The sequence below is a fragment of the Zingiber officinale genome, chromosome 1B (assembly GCF_018446385.1).
Source record: "Zingiber officinale cultivar Zhangliang chromosome 1B, Zo_v1.1, whole genome shotgun sequence".
In the NCBI taxonomy this organism is placed as follows: Eukaryota; Viridiplantae; Streptophyta; class Magnoliopsida; order Zingiberales; family Zingiberaceae; genus Zingiber; species Zingiber officinale.
Window position 1 is genome coordinate 157,993,170 of NC_055986.1, and position 19,640 is coordinate 158,012,809.

A 19,640-nucleotide genomic window follows, 5' to 3' on the forward strand; every position below is an offset into this window, starting at 1 on the left:
ATATTAATTTTGAGATGGATTGACAGAAGTCTTAGGACAAGCCTATTCTTCTTTTACTATCGTGAAAAGGAGGCAGGATTTCTTGGACCATTTTTTATGGTCCAAGGAATGTGTCACTCATATTTATGATCTGATCATAATCGCGATCTGATTGTAAATAGTTACAATCCTTTCTTAGGTTCACCGTCTCCATCAGATTATAATTTTTATTCGGAGTGAGCGACCGGAAGCTGTCCGGAGGACACCCTCGCTCGGCGTCTATTAACCTGGTCACTTATCCACCACCGGAGGCCTTTGGGCGGCCGGACATCAGGGTATAGTTTTTATTCGGAGCGGGCGGCCGGAAATCGTCCGGAGGACATCCTCACTCAGCGTCCAGTAATCTAACCACTTATCTACTATCGGAGGCCTTCGAGCGGTCTTCAATCATTCATTTTGAACAAAAATTATAATTTAATGGGGACGATGAATCCATAAAAAAGATCATAATTATTTATAATTGAATCATGATTATAATTATGATCGTAAATACGAATGGTACCGCCTCTAGATTATAAAAAAAAAAAATATCCATGAGATTGTGAAGAGAAGCGTGGCAATCACTAAAACGTGCCTGCACTGTGTCGTCAACGGAAACCCAATCCCTTATGCTTTCACAGAATCCTTGTCCCGCACTCAATCCTCAACGAATCTGAAGTCGACAGATCTCTAAATTGGCCTAATTTGACAGGTCAGTCAATGCCTGTGCCCCAGACGCAACTCGCACCTCGCCGCTGTGCTCAGTGCAGAATGCTCAATGTTAAATGCACACCCCATTTCCACTTGGCTGTCATCCATTGGAGGAGGATTAAAAAAAAAAAAAAAAAAGGCGTCGGTCGATTGCTCCAAAAGGCTCACTGGCTCCGCTCTCCCTCCGCAGTCAGTCGCTCAATAGCACATTCGCATGTCGCCGTAGCAGTATTTTAGGAGTCCCCGCCAAGAGATGGGGAAACGGAAGCCTCCCTCCCTCCCTCGCTCTCGCTCTCTCTCTCTCTCTCTCTCGTCACTTTTCCTGCTCTCCACGAAGAAAGGGCGAAGATGTCCCTCATTCTCGTCTCATGCAGCGCCGCCCTTCTTCCTTCCCGTGCACCTTCTCTCCGTCAGGTCTGCTTATCGGGTTACCTTACCTAGTTTCAGATTTGTACAGCTGAGCTTTGGCATTTCTATCTCGTAGGCCTTATCGCCGAGAAATTGTCTCTCGATCGAGCGGAGATCCGCTGGTACAAGCGCGAACAGTGGGTCGCATAGTGGTGTAGATCTGCGCACCGGGCATCAAGGTGGCTGGAGTTTCGTTGGCGGATCCAGAATCCCATACCAGCCCAAGGCTTCAGGATTCGCTCGAAGGAAAACAGTGTTTCGCCCGACTGCGAGTTGTAAATTCCTCGCCCCTTTGATTTTAGTCGTGCATTTTTATACATGTGATTCTAGTGTGGTAGAAGAATTTTCTTTTTTCTGATGCTGTCATGGCCTGTTTTGGTACATTAATCGGCATCTTGCATTAATTGGAGATATAGAGGTCAGAGTAGGGCAAATTTTATCTTTGCTTCGCTTGAGCTTGTGAGTGTGACATGAATGGCAATGGGCAATGGCTTCTACCTTAACATAGAAAAAATCCCCTCGTTAAACAATGCCATCTTTCTTTCATGGATATGACTTTATTTATCATATCTCCAACTTTTATGCATTTCATTTTTTTTTTTGACATCAACATGTGCTAGTCCCAACTGGTTGAGGTTAACTCTATGAATTTTATCCTCCCTCCAATTTAGCATTGTCATATGTGCCGCTTACCTTTTATTGATATTAGTAAAGAAAATTTTCACTTATAGAGAATTATGGTTTCTTACACAGGCAGTTGCGTAGGTGATAATGACATTTTTTTTCCCCCCTGCCATATTGAATTAGATTCATGCTGTAGATTTTAGTTCAACTTCAAAGCAGTGACTGAAGAATGCGCTCATTTCAGGGCTTACAAGTGCTCAAATTGCTAGCCATGCTTTCACTTGGGGCACAGTTTCTGTTCTTCCCTTCTACACTTTGATGGTTGTCGCTCCTAATGCTGCAATTGTGAGTAATATTTTACATAGATTTAGTGAAAATGACTTAGCTGGAGTATGAGAATGGTGGATTTTAGTGAATAGGATTTGGGTTGAGCACGAGTAAGTGGGATAAATGCATATTTCATTGTGTCTGATGCTTTTGTCTAATCTATTGCCTTTAGACTAAAAGAACTATGGAGAGCAGTCTGCCATATGTTGCCCTGGGAGTTCTATATGCATACCTTCTGTATTTGTCATGGACTCCAGACACATTAAGGATGATGTTTGCTAGTAAATATTGGCTGCCAGAGGTTAGTACCCAGGCTAAGAGTATTTCTTTCTGCTGCATCTTATAATATCTTTTTATGATGTCTTCAGCTGGCTGGAATAGCAAGAATGTTCACCAATGAAATTACTGCGTCTTCAGCATGGATTCATTTGTTGGCTATAGATCTTTTTGCTGCAAGGTCTTACTTCTAACTTCTGCCTTTTCCCCCTTATGTTCTGGTCAAATCAACAAAAATCACTCTAATTAGCATATATTCTTATATAATATTGCAGTAGAAGGGAGTAAAAAGTCCACTCGAAGGACTATGATGATATATCTATCGTATGTGCATATGCACTTTGAAACCTTGGATACATGCACTGTTTAGAATTTTAATTAAGAGTTCCATTAAGCAAAATGTATTATTCTGCCTGTGGGTTGTACCCAAACCAAGCTAGCATTAGCAAAATGTTATATGTTCTTCTCATGCTGCACGATATCAACCTTCTATAGGTCATATTGGGCTATTAGGTATTCTTCCTTCTTTTATTCATCTTCCTTTTCCTCATCATCTCTCTGTCCTTTGGTCCTTTCAATTTATCATTGCTCCTCCTCATCTCTCTCTCTGCTTCTTACAGTTGTGACCTTGTATGATCATTCCTAAAGCAATCTGATCTTATTGTCCTGCCCTTCATTCGTTGGCACTATTTGTTAGAAATCATTGCCTTAAGCTACACACTTGCAGATTGTAGTCTGTCTCTCTTGAATACGTAATCACCTCCACCTTTAAAAATACAACAATTTAAACCTCTCTCTTGCAGATTGGATAAGGTCATGTAGTCGAACCTTTCTATCATATGGTAGAAAAACATAAAGACACAAGAAAAAAATAAAACAATTTAAACCTGATTCTGCAAAAGTCTATTCCAGAAAAAAGTCACTATAATATATGAAAGAAAAGTACAATAAATTTTTGATAAACTAGTGTCTACAACTTGTAAAAAATCTCTCTCAATTGATAGTAGACTTAATTAGAATCAATGAAGAAATAATGAAAACTCTCACATTTAGAGACACTAAAAACTCTTCTCAAGAAGAAAATTTGTCTTCTCTATGAGCAATATGGCATCTCTTAGGCTCCAGAATGCTCCATTAGTGAGAAAATATGGATCACTAAGTTTCCAAATCCTTAAAAAGAAAACTTTAGAAGAGTTCTTATTGCTCTAAATATGCTTCCCAGGTTATCTTGGCTACACTTGTGCAAAGTTATCCTAAAACTAGGTCATTTAGGGAGTCAAACTAGGCCTGAGCAACTCATTTTGCTGAACTCAAAAACCACTGTATTGAGATGATATTCCATTGCTCCATTAGAATCTAAGGTGTAATTTGGAGAGGTCCTTTGCTTCTTGGCTATCTCCATCACCATACATGCTAGTTATCTGATCCATATCTGTAACAACACTTTAGTTGAATTTTGTACACAAAATTGATTTAGTCGATGACATGCTAAACTATAGTGGGAAATGCTATGAATCTCTCCACCTATAAATAACTAGTATATTTGTTCATTCATCTGTCGCTTGCCTTGAGATGCATTGTCTCCTCATGCTAACGATATTATGTCTTGGGATGTCTTCAGATCTTACTGACCTTTCTATAACCTTGCCACATATTTTTCTACCACAAACTACCTTTAGAACTCTAATAGTTAACTTGTAGTGGTACGTCTTCCATTATAAACAGTTCTATAAAATCAGATTCTTCCTTATCTTTAGGGCAAAGGGGTGTTTGTGCTTATATGTATTATGCTTCTCTAGGTCAATTTAGACTAACTTATCAACATCCATGGGCCTCCATCTTCTTCAAGTATCTCTCAGACTTATTTTAGTCGTGCCTACATTAAATGTCTCAAACAAATCCTTAGGGCAAACATGCAATGCACAAGCCAGATTACAGATTCCTCCTCATCTTTAGGACAAAGGGTGCACTGACTGCACCTCTGTTGCTCCACTTCGACCAGTCTGTGCTCCTTAGCGACAAGGTCACCTCCTAACTATGTCGCCCGCCTCATCTTCCTGAGAACATTTCTAGAAACATCATAGGCACAATTGCAATGTCGACAATGGTCATATTGCAAAGGGTAGAAAGTTGGCGCCAAAGTGGAAGTGTTGTAACTGTTGTGGCATTCTAAACTCAGTCTAACCAAAAATAAATGGAAAATAATTTTAAAATAGAATAATTATAATTTTGATTAATAGGAATAACTGCCCAATTGCCCATTACAACATAGTAGATGCAAATCTCAAAACTGATAGTTGCTTTCCTTAAGTAATGATTTCTCTCCTGTGATAAAATTTCCCATGAGTTATAAGCTCCTGTCTTCCTTATCCATGATTTTGGAAAGCCTATTGCAACCCTTGCTTTAAAGAATAATAACAATAATATAAAAATCTCAAGTAAAATTCCTCTTTTTCTCTATTGACTATTGTGGGATCATTTGCACGTCTCCCATTTATTCCTTGAATCAGATAAATTATTTTCAAGCTTCTTATATTTTGGGTGATGCATTGCCTCTATTGCTTATGTTATACTAGCGTTGTCATCCTGGTAGTAATTTGTCTTTATCTTGCAGGCAGGTATTCCATGACGGTTTAAAGAACAACGTAGAAACCCGGCATTCAGTTTCTTTGTGCTTACTCTTCTGTCCCATTGGAGTTTTTACTCATTTTGTCACCAAGTTGCTAACCAAGACAGCAAACAAGCCACATTGACTGCTGAACAAGGACAAGAGCTAGTTTACCTTTGATTTAGTGTGATTTAAAGAAAAGGAACTTTGGTTATAGATGCAATTAGTTGTAGTGCATCGTCTCTGAAATTGATCAGCTCGCACCAATTCATTTCAAAAAAAAATTTTAAAAAAAGAAGATATTGTATCAAATTGATAGATAGATTTTTCTGCAGAAATACCATGTTTCTGCTGACACCATGATAGTTACAAACAGACTGTTAGGCTCATGGGGAGTGGAACAACAAACTTTAAGACTCTTTGTTCCCTCCAGAATTATTAATTCAGTGCGATGATAAGCCTGAAACTACTAGCACATTAGAGCTACAAGAAACAAATTTAATTTTGAAGTCAATAGAAGCGTTGGCGGCAGATTTCAAATCAGTCTCTGCATAGTCTTCTATGCTAGAACGAAAGTTGAAGCTAAAAAGAAAAAAAAAAAATACTTTTGGAGTAGATACTTATTCTTGGCAAAGAGTATGAAAGATAAAACTAGGAGACTGAAAGATGTAATTCCGCAGAAGATGTGGCGTCTAAAGATGTCATAGTAGAGATTCACAGACCTGGCAAACCTCCTTGTCGTATTGTAACTTTGGAGTCTATAGAAGAGCTCACTGATACAGTTGTAGTAACAGATTAGCATTTAATGAGGAAGATCTGATTGATACATAGGGATAAAAGGTTATTATGCTCGCCTCTAGTGTTCATATCAATCCGTTCCTAATATGGAGGAGGTAAATTACGGATGATTATTAATCTTTAAAATAATGATTGACATATGAGAGATATTTATTTCGACTATGTCAAAATTCGAACCCAAATTTCATAAAGATCTGATTGATACATATGCAAACTGTAGGTGGATAAAAATTAGATATTATCCCATCTGCAACCGGTTTTGAATGTGGAGCTGAATTAAGTAACAAAACCATTAAAAGTTGATCGATAATTTATCAAAGTATGCAACTCTAACTGGTTTTGAATGTGGAGCTGAATTAAGTAACAAAACCATCAAAAGTTGATCGATAATTTATCAAAGTATGCAACTCTAACTAATACTCAACCAGCGCACCATACTCTCAAAATGTTTCACCAGTTTCATGGAATATTCCTTTGCCAATCCCATCCAACAATTGACTAAATGTGACTCTTGTCGAATGAATGTTACTTCAGTCAACTAATATTTATTTAAAGCAACGGTTGCCAATACAATAGTGTAATAAATAGTGATTATGTTCATCTGTATCGTCCAAATTTAAATTATATGAATAAAAATAAATTATGATATTAACTTATAATTGATCATCGATCATCGATCATCCAAAATATCAAAAATTAATTTTTGACTTATTATAATAAATTTATCATCCTCTAACTAGTTAGGTGGCGTTTTATTCTTTTCTATGAATCAGAATGGGAATAAGAATTATAATATTATGAAATAGGAATGGATAGAAGTATGTATATTATTCTTAAAAATAATGTTTAGTTAGTTGAATATTTTCTATCGAAATAAATATTTTTTTTTTTACCTTTAGGGGAAAAAAATTAGATGGGAGAGAAAGTGATGAGAAAGAATATGGTGAGAGAGGATTATGAGAGAGAAAATATGATGAGAGAAAAAGTATGATGGGAGATAATAAAAAGAGAAAAAGTATGATGAGAGAAAATAAGGAGAGAGAGTCTGTGTGTGATGGGAGATATTGAGGAGAGAGAAAATACGATGAGAGAAAAAGTATAATGAGAAAAAATGACGAAAGATAGTGTGATATGAGAGAAAGTATAATGGCAAAAGGCGACTACGCTCGCCCCCAGCGCCCCCGCTAACCCGTGTTAGGGTCGAAATGTGCTAGGAGGGTGAATAGCTCGTCGTGTTTGATTGGTTGCTTCTTTGATGATGATATGCAGCGGAATTAACTCGAAGCAAACTCACAACGCTAACACAAAGGATTTACTTGGTATCCACCTCAGGAAGAGGTGACTAATTGTAAAATACCGGAAAATAGGCGAATATTAATAAGGGAATTTTCCGGAATTTTTAGAAATTTTTCGGGAATTTTTCGGAGCTCGTATGGACGAATTAACGGGGATAAAAAAAATGGAGCCGGGAAAAGCCTGTTTAGGCTACCTATTTAAGCGAGGAAAAATTTAATTTATTTATTTCCTTGCTTTTCCTTTTCTTTTTATTTATTTTCTTTTCCTCCTCGTTACTGTGCCGTTCCCTTCTTCCTTCCCCCGCGCGCCCGACGCCCTCCTCCTTGCCCTAACCGCCGGCCGCGGCGATTTCTCCTCTCCTCCTACTTCATCTCCTTCTCCTTCTCCACACCAGCGCCGCCGTTTGTGCCCTAGCCAGCCGACGCCACTGCCGGCACCGATTCCCCAGCGCCGGCCGCCATCCCTCTGTGGCCTAGCATCTCCACCGCCGCCGACGCCCTTTTTGCTCTAGCACTGGCCGTGATTTCCTCTGCCGACGCTGACCCTCATCTCCTTTGCTCGGTGTCGTCGGCGCAGAGCCGATCTCTTTCGTTCCGTCGGCAGCAACCTTTCTCCTTGCCCTAGATCGCCGGAATCTGGAAGCTTGGGTAGGTCTTCGGTTAGGAGCAGCAACCCAAGCCTTGGTGTCCCCTTCCATGCCCTAATTTCACTGTGGGGTCTTCGTTTGGTTTCGGCAGCACTCCAGTCAGTAGCTCCCCTTGTTCCAGCATCAAGAGGGGCTGTGAATTGAGGTAAGGTTCGAGTATCAGAAGTTTACTTGCTGTAATTCAGTTGTTTGGACTGATTCTAAGAGTAATGTATGTTTTGTTGTTCTTTAGGTAGTTGTCGACGGAAGCTTTAGGGCGGTGAGGTGGATTTCCAGCAGCCCACATTGTTATAGCTGTGAATCTAGGTAAGGAACATGATTATGATACATGTTGATTTAGGAAGGAATTAGTACATACATAATTGTTTATGTATTTGAATTAGGTGTGATGTAGTTTTCATGATGTGTATAAATGGAATTAGGTGATTGATTATATAGATGATTAATCATGTGTAAATGGAATTAAGTTTGGATTCTTGATCTAATGGTGGATTAGGGATTAGGTAACTAACCCTAATTTATCGTTAGACTTTGTTTAGGTAGGTTGAGGTTTATAGTTTAGGGTTTTTCCCTAAATTGTTATTAAGGATTTTATTTAGCTATTCATTTAAATTTTTAGCTAAATAAAAATGTATACATTGGTGACACAGGACTTTGACGCGAGACGAGTATCTCGGAGTCAGATTTGGACCATTTCGATTGGAGGCGGGTACTTTTGACTTTTTTGTCTTTGATATGCTTAGTAATGAAATTAACATATTGCATCAATTGTGTTTCTTATCTGTTTCGGTTAATCACTACCCAAATCTTGATATATGTTTGATTGATTGATTTGTTTTGCATCCCATGTATACTTTACCTGTCTATACATACTTATACGGGTAGTGATATACCATGCTTCACCATGTTCAGGACCTAGGTTTTTATACCTTCTGTGTACCTTTGATTCGATATGATTCGTTGACCTAGGGTGCACTTTTCTATATATATATGGATTAGGTCAGGATGTTTATATGGTTATTGTCATGCATCATTTGCATGATTGCATGCTGTGCGATAGTCCGCTCCATTATTGTTGAGCACATCGCCAGTTACATGGATCTGCACACACCACCACTCATGGGTTAGTGGTCGATTCAGGCAGAGTGTGTTGCAGCAGGGACTCTGTTAGGCACCGTTGGTCCGCTCATGGGTAGTGTGACACAACAAGTTATCCGGCACGGATTCCTCCCCGTCATCGTGTACCGGGAGTTGAGAGCATTGCGCTCCCCCATCTATGATTTGGGGTAGGAGGATAGGTGTACTCCGACAGCATCCCGTCCACTCGGTCACTCATCAGGAGTAGTGACGACAGAGTGCACGGTTGTCACAACCCTACCCACTCGGCCTCACTATGGTGTGAGATGATCGACTGGCGTCAGGGGTGACCAGGACGCATCATTGGCATCATATGCATGATGCATTTATTGCTTGTGTTTGTGGTTGCTGCATTTATATGCTGCATATTGTTTGGATACCTATGTTTGACATGCATACAGGATCCCTATACCACTCGGACTGTTTGACCTTATACTCAGGACCTGGTTAGTACAGTATTCTCTGTTTACTTGATGCATTTTATCTTTCTTGTCGAGACCGCATGATTAGTGTTAGGTGTTGTTTCTTTACTTTGCATATCAATTGTACCTGCTGAGTGTTGGACTCACCCCGCCTCCATTGTTGTTATTTTCAGGTTGATGCTGTCAGGAGGGAGTTCCAGTCGCTGGTCCCCACAGCACGTAGTGCTACTCCTCTATTGGTTTTTGTGTTGTTGTTTTATTTTAGCTTTCCGCTATCAGACTTTGTTTTAGTTTTGTTTTTGGACTTTACATATGGATATTGTATGGAATCTTTCCGTTGGATGGACTTTTGGTATGATTTGGATTTACTCTACTACATGCCTGCCTGGACGGCAGAAGAGGTGAGTTCGTCGGTTTTGAGCTTTACGAGTGTAGTTGAGTAGGGTTGATTTCGAGTCAGAGTATTACTATGTTGTTTATTTTATTAACTGCGTGGTTGTGACAGCCAGAGGCTGAATACATATATAAACTGCGTGGTGATTGATTTTATTTACTGTTATTATTCCAGCCGTCTGTGGCTGAGGTATTTGTGAGATGTAGAAAAGTTTCAGATTGTCCACCGTACAGGGGAGATGCTGCCGAAATTTTCTCGGACAGGAACTCCTCTGGGGCGTGACACTAATCCAAGGATCTACACACGACTCGCTCTCCACTAATGAAATACTCCTTCTCAGTCGCAGTTGGAGGCGGAGAAGCCTCGTACAAACCCACACAACAAAAATACAACACACGCAAGAAGAAAATACAAAGATACAAAGAAAAACTCTTTCTTCTTGCTTACTTGTTGCTTGTTGTTGCCTCTTGAACCTTGAAAGTGTAACTACATTTATCTCTAAGAGCCTTCAAGAACTGACTGTAGAAGTGTGGAGAAGCTCGTGAGAATCGGCGCTTGTCGCTGGAGCGGAATCGAAGAAATGCGGAGGAAAGCGCTCGCCAACGGCTATAACATGCACAACGGTCGGATTCCAATCGATTGAATGACTCTCAATCGATTGGGAAGGCTTTGAATTGATCGGTCGATCGATTCAGAGCGCCTTTATGCTCTCTAGAAATAGCCTGAATCGATTCAGCTTCTGTGCGTGATTTCCAGTTCCCCAATCGATCGACCGATTGATTGGAGGAGCCCAATGGATCCGCTGATCGATTGGGAACGCTTCTGTGTGCGCGATATAAGCTCCCAATCGATCGGTCGTACGATTGGGAACGCTTCTGTGCGCGTGATATAAGCTCCCAATGGATCGGTCGATCAATTGGGCCACTGGTTCTCGCAGCACAGCCCCAATCGATCGGCTAATCGATTGAACCCCTGATCAATCGATCAGTTGATCGATTGGTCTCCCTTTGATTTGCTTAAAACCAAGTCCAAGGTTTCCAATTCCAACATCCGATCACCCCATGACATGTTTGAACATTATGCCTGGCAACTAGTCAACCTTGACCTGCTAGGACTTCTTCATCAAGTATCCGGTCAATCCTTTTGACCCACTTGGACTTTTCTCCTTATGCCAAATGTCCAGTCAACCTTAACTCACTTGGACTTCCTTCCACCAGATATCCGGTCATCCTTGACCCATCTGGATTTCCTTGTGCCAAGTATCGAGTCAATCCTTTGACCTACTTGGACTTCCCACACCAGGTGTCTGGTCAACCTTGACCCACCTGGATTTCCACGTGTCTGGTTTCACTCACCAGGTCTTTCCACTGCTCGGCTTCACTCACCGGGACTTCTACCTGTCTGGCTTCACTCACCAGGACTTTCCATTGCCCCGCTTCACTCACCTGGACTTCTACCTACCTAGCTTCACTCACACGACTTTCACCTGACTTCACTCACCAGGATTTTTCATTTGCCTAGCTTCACTCACTAGGACTCTCCCAGTCAAGTATCCAATCAACCCTTCGACCTACTTGACTCTTCTTCACGTCAATCTGGTCAAACCCTAACCAGAGGAGAATTGCACCAGAAATCTCCCCAATCGGACGATTGCACCTGAATTCTCCACGTATTGTCAAACATCGAACCCAAACATCTAGACTCAAGCTTGAGCTAACTCAAGCCTAATCAACCTGGTCAACCTTGACCCATGGGATATTGCACCAACAACCCATTCCAGGGTCAATACGGAGAAAGTAAATCACATGTGGTTACTAGTCTTTGGAATAGTGACTGACGCATAAGGGAAGTATTTACCTCGGCTATGTCGAGATTGGAACCCCAGACCTTATAGTGGCAACATCTCATGCGCTAGCCACTAGACCGTCCTGAGATATGAGAGAAAGTATAATGAGAGAGAATGAGGAGAGAGAAAATGTGATGAGAGAGAAAGTGTGATGAAGAGAACGAAGAAAGAGAAAGTGTAATGAGAGAAAATGAGGAGAGAGATTGTATGATGGGAGAGATTGAGGAGAGAGAAAATATGATGAGAGAGAAAGTATGATGTGAGAGAATGAAGAGAGAGAAAGTATGATGAAAGAAAATGAGGAGAGAGTTTGTGTGATGAAAGAAATTGAGGAGAAAGAAAGTATGATGAGAGAAAAAGTGTGATGAGAAAAAATGACGAAAGATAGTATGATGGGCAAGAAAGTATGATGCCAAAAGGCGAATACTCTCGCCCCAGCGCCCCCGCCAATCCGTCCCAAGGCCAATACGGAGGAGGTAAATCACGGGCAGGTACTAACCTTTGGAATAGTGTCTAGATGAGAGAGAGCATGATGAGATAAGACGAGGAGAGAGAAAGTATGATGAAAGATAATGAAGAGAGAAAGTGTGATGAGAAAATGAGGAAAGAGAGTGTATGATGGGAGAGATTGAAAAGAAAGAAAGTGTAATATCCCAAATTTCTAAATTTACTTAAAGTCATTTCTGACTTTATTATTACCATTATTATTATTTTTCTATATAATAAAAAAACCAACTCATGCTTTATATTTAATAAATAAATATATAAGTAAAAATATTAATAAAAGAATATTTAAACACACACACCATTATAATGATTTTAACTGCTGTTAGAATATCTCAAAATTATAAACATAAATAAAATAGTATGACTTCTTAAGATCCAACTCAGGTCCAACAAATTAAAATAGATTATCATAAATAATTTAATAATGTATTTTTCCTCTCCAAAACCATTCTTAAGCATAGATAGTATATATATAAAAAAGAAAATCATTTGATCGTCAAATCTGCAGAAGCTTGTAAGGTCCTTGGAATGTATACTGCATGTCCAGTCCATTCAAGCGCCCGAGCCTCCAATCTCATCAAAGTTATTCTCACCTGCACCATTCAAACTAAGTGAGTCTAACGACTCAGCATGCCCTAACCATCATAGCAAATAATGCATATTCATATTACAGTGAAAAACAATATCCTTACATAAAATAACATGAGCATAATACTATGAGTAAATCTTTCATAATACCATAATCATAGTATAATCATAATCATGAATCATTTATCATAGCATTTATCATTCATTGTAAAGATTCTTAAGGTGAAGTTTGATCATTGAAAGTGACTAACTAATTGGGAGGAAGGGGTCGATTGATCAATCTCAACTATAAAACCATGGTATCAGGCGGTGGGGCGTCAGTAACTCTCGTCACTGGATCGTAGCCTAAAATAATGGAAATTCGATATTGGGCTCCCTCTGGGGTCTTCTCCCGTAAACGGGCTCCCTCTGGGGCCTTCTCCCGTAAACGGGCTCCTTCGGGGGTCTACTCCCGTGAACGGGCTCCCTCTGGGGCCTTCTCCCTAACGGAAAATCCACAAATCATAATTTATCACAGTCAACTCACATACTTCACGATAATTTTTCATCTTATCATCACTTGTATAAATATCATACATTATATCATTTTGTTTTCTCTTAAAGTCACGCATAGATTGTAATAACAACATATATCATTAAATTTCCTAAAATATCCATAATCATTTAAATTAAATATCTTTATCCTATCCAACCCTTCCTAGACCAACAGCCACCTTGCAACATCAAGCCATGCGTTTACATGCAAGGAACATCAAGTTTTCATGCATAATTCAATAAAACGAAAAATAAGCGTCATTTTCATGCATAAATCAGTAAAAATGAAAATATACATCGTGCTTGAATGAATTAACTTTCCTTCATGCAATAAATCAAAGCACACATATATATATAGCTTGAATGATGAGAGGGACGAAGGATTGAACATGTCTTTATGTGATCCACACCCGATTATTCTAATCTAGACATGTAGGAGAGTTGCCGGAAGGACAGGAAAATGGCTTGGCTTCGATTTATCTTTGAAACTTGATCAAAAATTATTTGATATGAAACAACGACCTTGCGGGTGCCACCATACTCCTCACCCTCAGTTTTGTCGTGAAGCTTTGTGGGAAATCATATGCTTGGAAGATAAGGTTTTTTGCTTTAAATATTTAGGTCAAGATTAGACCCACTAATCCTAGGTAACTAGTCCCAATAAAATCAATAAAAACCTATATATGAGCAAAAATCACTATTCATATAATTAATATTCATGTGACTACTATTCATGCAGTAATATTCATCGAGAATATTTATATATTTGAAATCTGTTTTGGTTTAATATTAATGAAAAATTAAAGTAAACTTGGCCCAGCATCTAATATTAAAAAAAAAAACAAAATCCTAATTATGAAGTCATGCGAAACTACTCAATTAAACCTTTAATCGTGCCTAGCAGATGACATAATGCATTTAAAATCATTAAATTAAATTACTATTTTTCTATAGTGCATGCATGGAGTTTACGTTTGTGGATTTTGGACCTTACAATTCCTTCCCCCTTAAATAAAATTTCGTCCTCGAAATTAGAACTCACCGAATAGCTCTGGGTAGAGACTCCTCATATCTATCTCAGCCTCCCAAGTAGCTTCATCTTCCGAGTGATTCAGCCACTTGACTTTGACCATCTTAATGACTTTATTTCACAGTCATCTCTCTTGTCTGCCCAAAATCTGAGTAGGTCTCTCCTCATAGGACAAATTCGAGGTGATCTGCAATGGCTCATAATTCAGTACATGTGAAGGATTTGACATGTACTTCCGAAGCATCAAAATGTGGAACGCATTGTGCACTCCTGCTAGATTAGGTGGCAAAGCTACTCGATATGTCAATGTTCCCACCCTTTCAAGGATCTCAAATGGTCCGATAAATCTTGGACTGAGTTTGTCTTTCTTGCCAAATCTCATAACACCCTTCATAGGTGCTATTTTGACAAACACATGGTCACCAACAGCAGACTCGAGATCTCGTCTTCTTTTATTAGTATAACTCTTCTGGCGGCTTTGAGCAGTTTTCATCCTGTCTCGGATTTTGACTACTAAATCTGTTGTATGCTTGACGATTTTGAGTCCCAAATCTGCTCTTTCTCCAACCTCATCCCAATGAATAGGTGGCCGACATTTTCTTCCATATAGTGCCTCATAAGGTGTCATTCCTATAGACGATTGATAACTGTTGTTATAGGTAAACTCTACTGGAGGTAGCTTCGACTCCCAACTCCCTGGGAAGTCGATCACACAAGCTCTAAGTAAATCTTCCAAAATTTATATCACCCTCTCTGACTAACCATCTGTCTGAGGATGAAATGCTGTACTGAATAATAATTTAGTCCCCATGGCTGAATGTAGACTCCTCCATAAAGATGATGTAAACCTTGGATCTCTGTCCGACGTTATAGATACTGGAATCCCATGCAATCTGACTATCTCTCGGATATACAACTTTGCATACTGAATCATGGAAAAGGTCATCTTTACTGGTAGGAAGTGCGCTGATTTAGTAAGACGATCCACTATGACCCAAATGGCATTAAAGCCCTTCACTGTCTTCGGCAATCCTACTATGAATCCATCGTAATGTTTTCCCATTTCCACTCAGGAATAGAAAGTGGCTTAAGCATTCCCACTGGCCTTTGATGCTCGGCTTTGACTTGCTGGCAAGTTAAGCATTCAGATACAAAACATACAATGTCTCGCTTCATACCTAGCCACCAATATATCAACTGCAAATCCTTATACATCTTCGTACTCCCCGGATGAATAGAATAAGGGGTACTATGGGCTTCCTTCAAAATATCGTCCCTAAGTGAATCGCCACTAGGAACCCAAAGGCGGCCTCGATGTTTGACAATGTCATCCTCAACCGAATATAGCATCGAGCCCTTGATTTCATCCCTCAGTCTCCATTTCCGTAATTGCTCATCTGAAGACTGACCTGCTCGGATTCTGTCTCTCAATGTCGACTGAACTATCAGCGTAGATAGATTAGGAGCATCACCCCTAGCATACATCTCCAGATCAAATCTCTGAATCTCAGTCTGAAGTGGCTTTTGTACTAACAGTTGAGCAATAACTGCTGTTTTTCTGCTCAAGGCATTAGCGACTACATTAGCTTTCCCTGGATGGTAGCTAATATCGCAGTTATAATCTTTGACAAGCTCTAGCTATCTCTGCTGTCTCATATTCAGCTCCTTCTGTGTAAAGAAATACTTGAGACTCTTGTGATCAGTGAAGATTTTGCACTTCTCGCCGTACAAGTAATGTCTCCATAACTTCAGAGCAAATACTACTGCTGCTAACTCAAGGTCATGAGTTGGATAACTCTTCTCATGCACTTTCAACTGTCTAGATGCATAAGCAATCACTCTATCATTCTGCATAAGAACTGCACCCAATCCCAGTCTTGAAGCATCTCTATACAACACATACTCTCCTTGCCCTGATGGCATAGCTAAAACTGGCGCCATAGTGAGTGCTTGCTTTAACTGCTCAAAACTGTCTTGACATTCAGCTCCCCAAATAAATTTAGCATTCCTCTTCGTCAAAGTTGTCAAGGGCACTGCGATAGTAGAGAAACCCTTGATGAACTTTCTGTAATAACCAGCCAAGCCCAGGAAACTGCGTATCTCGGTCACACTTTTGGGCACTGGCCATTCTTTAATGGCCTCGACTTTGGTGGAATCAACTTCAACTCCATCTCCAGAAATGACGTGGCCTAAGAATACCACTCTATCGAGTCAAAACTCACACTTGCTAAACTTGGCAAATAGCTTTCTATCATGTAGTGTCTGTAAAGTTGTTCTCAAGTGCAGACTGTGTTCTTCTCTGTTCTTCGAGTAAATCAGAATATCATCTATGAACACAATGATGAACTAATCCAAATACGGCTGAAATACACGATTCATGAGGTCCATGAAGATTGCTGGGGCATTAGTCAACCTGAAAGGCATCACCATAAACTCGTAATGTCCATATCGAGTTCTGAAAGTCGTCAACATCTGCTTCCTTTATCCTCAACTGATGGTATCCAGATCGAAGATCTATCTTCGAAAAAATTGATGCTCCTTGCAATTGATCAAATAAATCTTTGATTCTTGGTAATGGATACTTATTTTTCACAGTGACTCTGTTCAGCTCTCTATAGTCGATGCAAAGTCTCATGCTCCCATCCTTTTTCTTCACGAATAGGACTGGTGCGCCCCATGGAGAAAAACTCGGGCGAATAAACCCTTTGTCTAGTAGCTCTTGAATCTGGTCTTTCAATTCTTTCATTTCCATAGGTGCTAGACGATACGGTGCCTTAGAGATTGGCACTGTACCCGGCATCAACTCGATAGAAAATTCCACCTCCCTCTCAGGCGAAATGCCAGAAACATCCTCAAGAAAAATGCTAGGAAAATCTCTGACAACATCGACATCCTCTATCTTCTGGCTGACTGAGTCAGGCACTGAAACAATACTAACTAGAAATCCTTAGTGGCCTCGTCTCATAAGCTTCCTTGCATGGATGCATGAAATGATGTGTGGCACCTGACGACTCCTGGCTGCCTCAAAAATAAAAATGACTTCCCGCTAGATGGCTTGATAGATACTAACCTCTGTCAGAAATCAATCGAAACTCCATTATGAGATAACCAGTCCATACCTAGAATAATGTCGAATTCAGGCATCGACAAGACGATAAGATCTGCCCAAACCACATTATTCTGCAATCGAAGCTCCAAATTCTTCACTATTTTTGTAGAAATCATCTGATTACCAGAAGGAATAAAAACTCTAAAACCCAAATCCAACTCCTCAGGTATAATCTTTAGTCGCTTGACAACCATTTCAGATATAAATGAGTGTGTAGCCCCTGAATCTAGTAGTGCATGTATAGCTACATCTAAAATAAATATCCTTCCTGCGACAAATATACCAACAAATCCACTCAAGTCTAATAAGTTTAAGAATATATATATATATATATATATATATATATATATATATATATATATATATATATATATATATATATATATATATTATGCCTCTAAATTTTCAAATGCAATTTTAGTCCTTATAACTTACAAAAATCTGTATTTTATCCCTTAAATCTTTGAAATTATTAATTAGCCCAAAATTCTCAATTTTTTTTTACAATTTAAATCTGAAGGTCTTTAGTTCATTCCTAGTTTAGTCCTTGAATTTATAAAACACCCATTTTCCACCTTAAATCAAGCTATTTAGAACATTCAACCTAATCAACTAAGTTCCACATTCCAATAATAATCACACTAACCATGCTTGTCATTTCATGCAATAATTGAGGGATCGTCCACCTTACGGACAACTGTGAAGTAGGAGCATCATCTCCGAACCACGTTACATCGACATGCATTGGTTTGTTTGTTCTTTTCTTTATCTTTAGCTTTCGTATTCGTAATTTGTATTGTATTATTCCGCTTGCGCACTAACGAATACGTAGGAAGCCATCGATTTGGTGAGATGCTATTCACCCCCCTCTAGCGGGCGTCAAGGTCCCAACAAATGGTATCAGAGCGAGGTCACTCTTCTACGGACTAACCACCAAGAGAGCAAGAAGCTAGAGGAAGAAGAAGATGGAGTCCGAAGGACCGCTCGGATGGGATATCTGAATTCCACCTCCGTACGACAAAGAAGACTTCAATTATTGGAGGAAGCGGTTGGAGACATGGTTCCAAATGGATTGGAACCAATGAGTTGTCTTGAGTGACCCATTTGAAGCTCCTACGGATAAGAAGGGTAAACGCCTCCGACCTCGGCATTGGACCGAAGAGCAACGAGAGCAATCGGAGGCGGACAAGGAGGTAATGAGAATTTTGCATAATTTACTACCTTCTAATATTTTGTTGAGTGTAGGTGAAACCACGAATGCAAGTGATCTTTGGAAAAAGATCATTGCCTATCATGAAGACCCTATAAAAATCCAAGGAGTGGAAGAGCCCAAGGAGAAGGGCTCATTGGTCCAAGAAGAGAAGGACCAATCCGATGTTGACAAGAGGTCAACATTCGAGGAGGAAAAGGAAGAGGAGGAAGAGAAAGAGAAGGAAGAGGTGGAAGAGGAGAGATCTTCCACATCCTCAAGAGATGAAGAAGTGGAAGAGTCCACATCTTCAAGTGAAGAGGAAGAAGAGAAATCCAAGGAAGAGGAGATCTTGGAAGCTCAACCCTCCACCTCAACTACCAAGAAGAGCACAAAGGACCACATCAAATGCTTTGAGTGTGGTAAGATGGGGCACTACAAGAGTAGGTGTCCTTCACTCAAGAAGGTAAAGAAGGTAAACCCTAAACTCACTAAAGTTAATTTAGAAACTAATGTGAGTTGTAGGAAGAAGAAGAAGGAGGAGAAGAAGCACATTAGGTGCTTTACATATGGTGAGTGGGGTCACTACCACACAAAGTGCCCAAGGAGAGGAGAGCTCAAGAAATTGGTGCACTTGAAGAAGTGGGAGAAGAAGAGAGCTTCAAGGGTAAGGGAGGTAAACCCTAACTTGAATGTTAGTTAAAATTTAAATCGTTATAATGCTATTTATCATGAAAATAGAATGCATGATAAATCTAATGATAAATATATCCCTCCTCATGCTAGATTTATCACACATAAGGCTAGGAAGGTAAATAACAATTTAGGCAATAACTCTAAGGATTATATATATATGCCTAGATATAGAAATGCTCATAGGGGTCAAGAAAAATCCAAGTCTATGGATTCAATGACGGAAAACCAAGTCTTGAGGTCAAAACTTGATAATTTAGAAAGAATCCTAGCAAGAATGGAAAATATTCTTAGGGGTCAAAATGAGCATAACCTAGGAAAAGTTAGACAAGAGCCATCCAATGGCTATATAGGTTTGGGATACAAACCTAAAGCTAAGAAGGATGTGACTTCCTTTCATAGGGTTCCATATAGTTATGGGACCAACCCTAGGTTTAGTGGTCAAGCTAAAAGTACAAGGGAAGTTGTCCCTAAGAGTA

General features: G+C 39.7%; 1 protein-coding gene and 1 long non-coding RNA gene across 2 annotated transcripts; both read left to right on the plus strand.

Moving 5' to 3' along the window:
• Positions 1-887: 887 nt before the first annotated feature.
• Positions 888-5,246, plus strand: LOC121986136 (protein MAO HUZI 4, chloroplastic-like). The gene is made up of 6 exons (XM_042539959.1): positions 888-1,143; positions 1,214-1,412; positions 2,006-2,106; positions 2,261-2,389; positions 2,457-2,545; positions 4,979-5,246. The coding sequence occupies exons 1-6, from the start codon at positions 1,078-1,080 to the stop codon at positions 5,115-5,117; spliced, it is 723 nt and encodes a 240-aa protein (XP_042395893.1). The 5' UTR covers positions 888-1,077; the 3' UTR covers positions 5,118-5,246.
• Positions 5,247-7,685: 2,439 nt separating this feature from the next.
• LOC122014075 lies at positions 7,686-8,383 on the plus strand. Its single transcript, XR_006120607.1, has 3 exons — positions 7,686-7,857; positions 7,945-8,018; positions 8,363-8,383. It is a non-coding gene; the product is annotated as an uncharacterized LOC122014075 (long non-coding RNA).
• Positions 8,384-19,640: the final 11,257 nt, after the last annotated feature.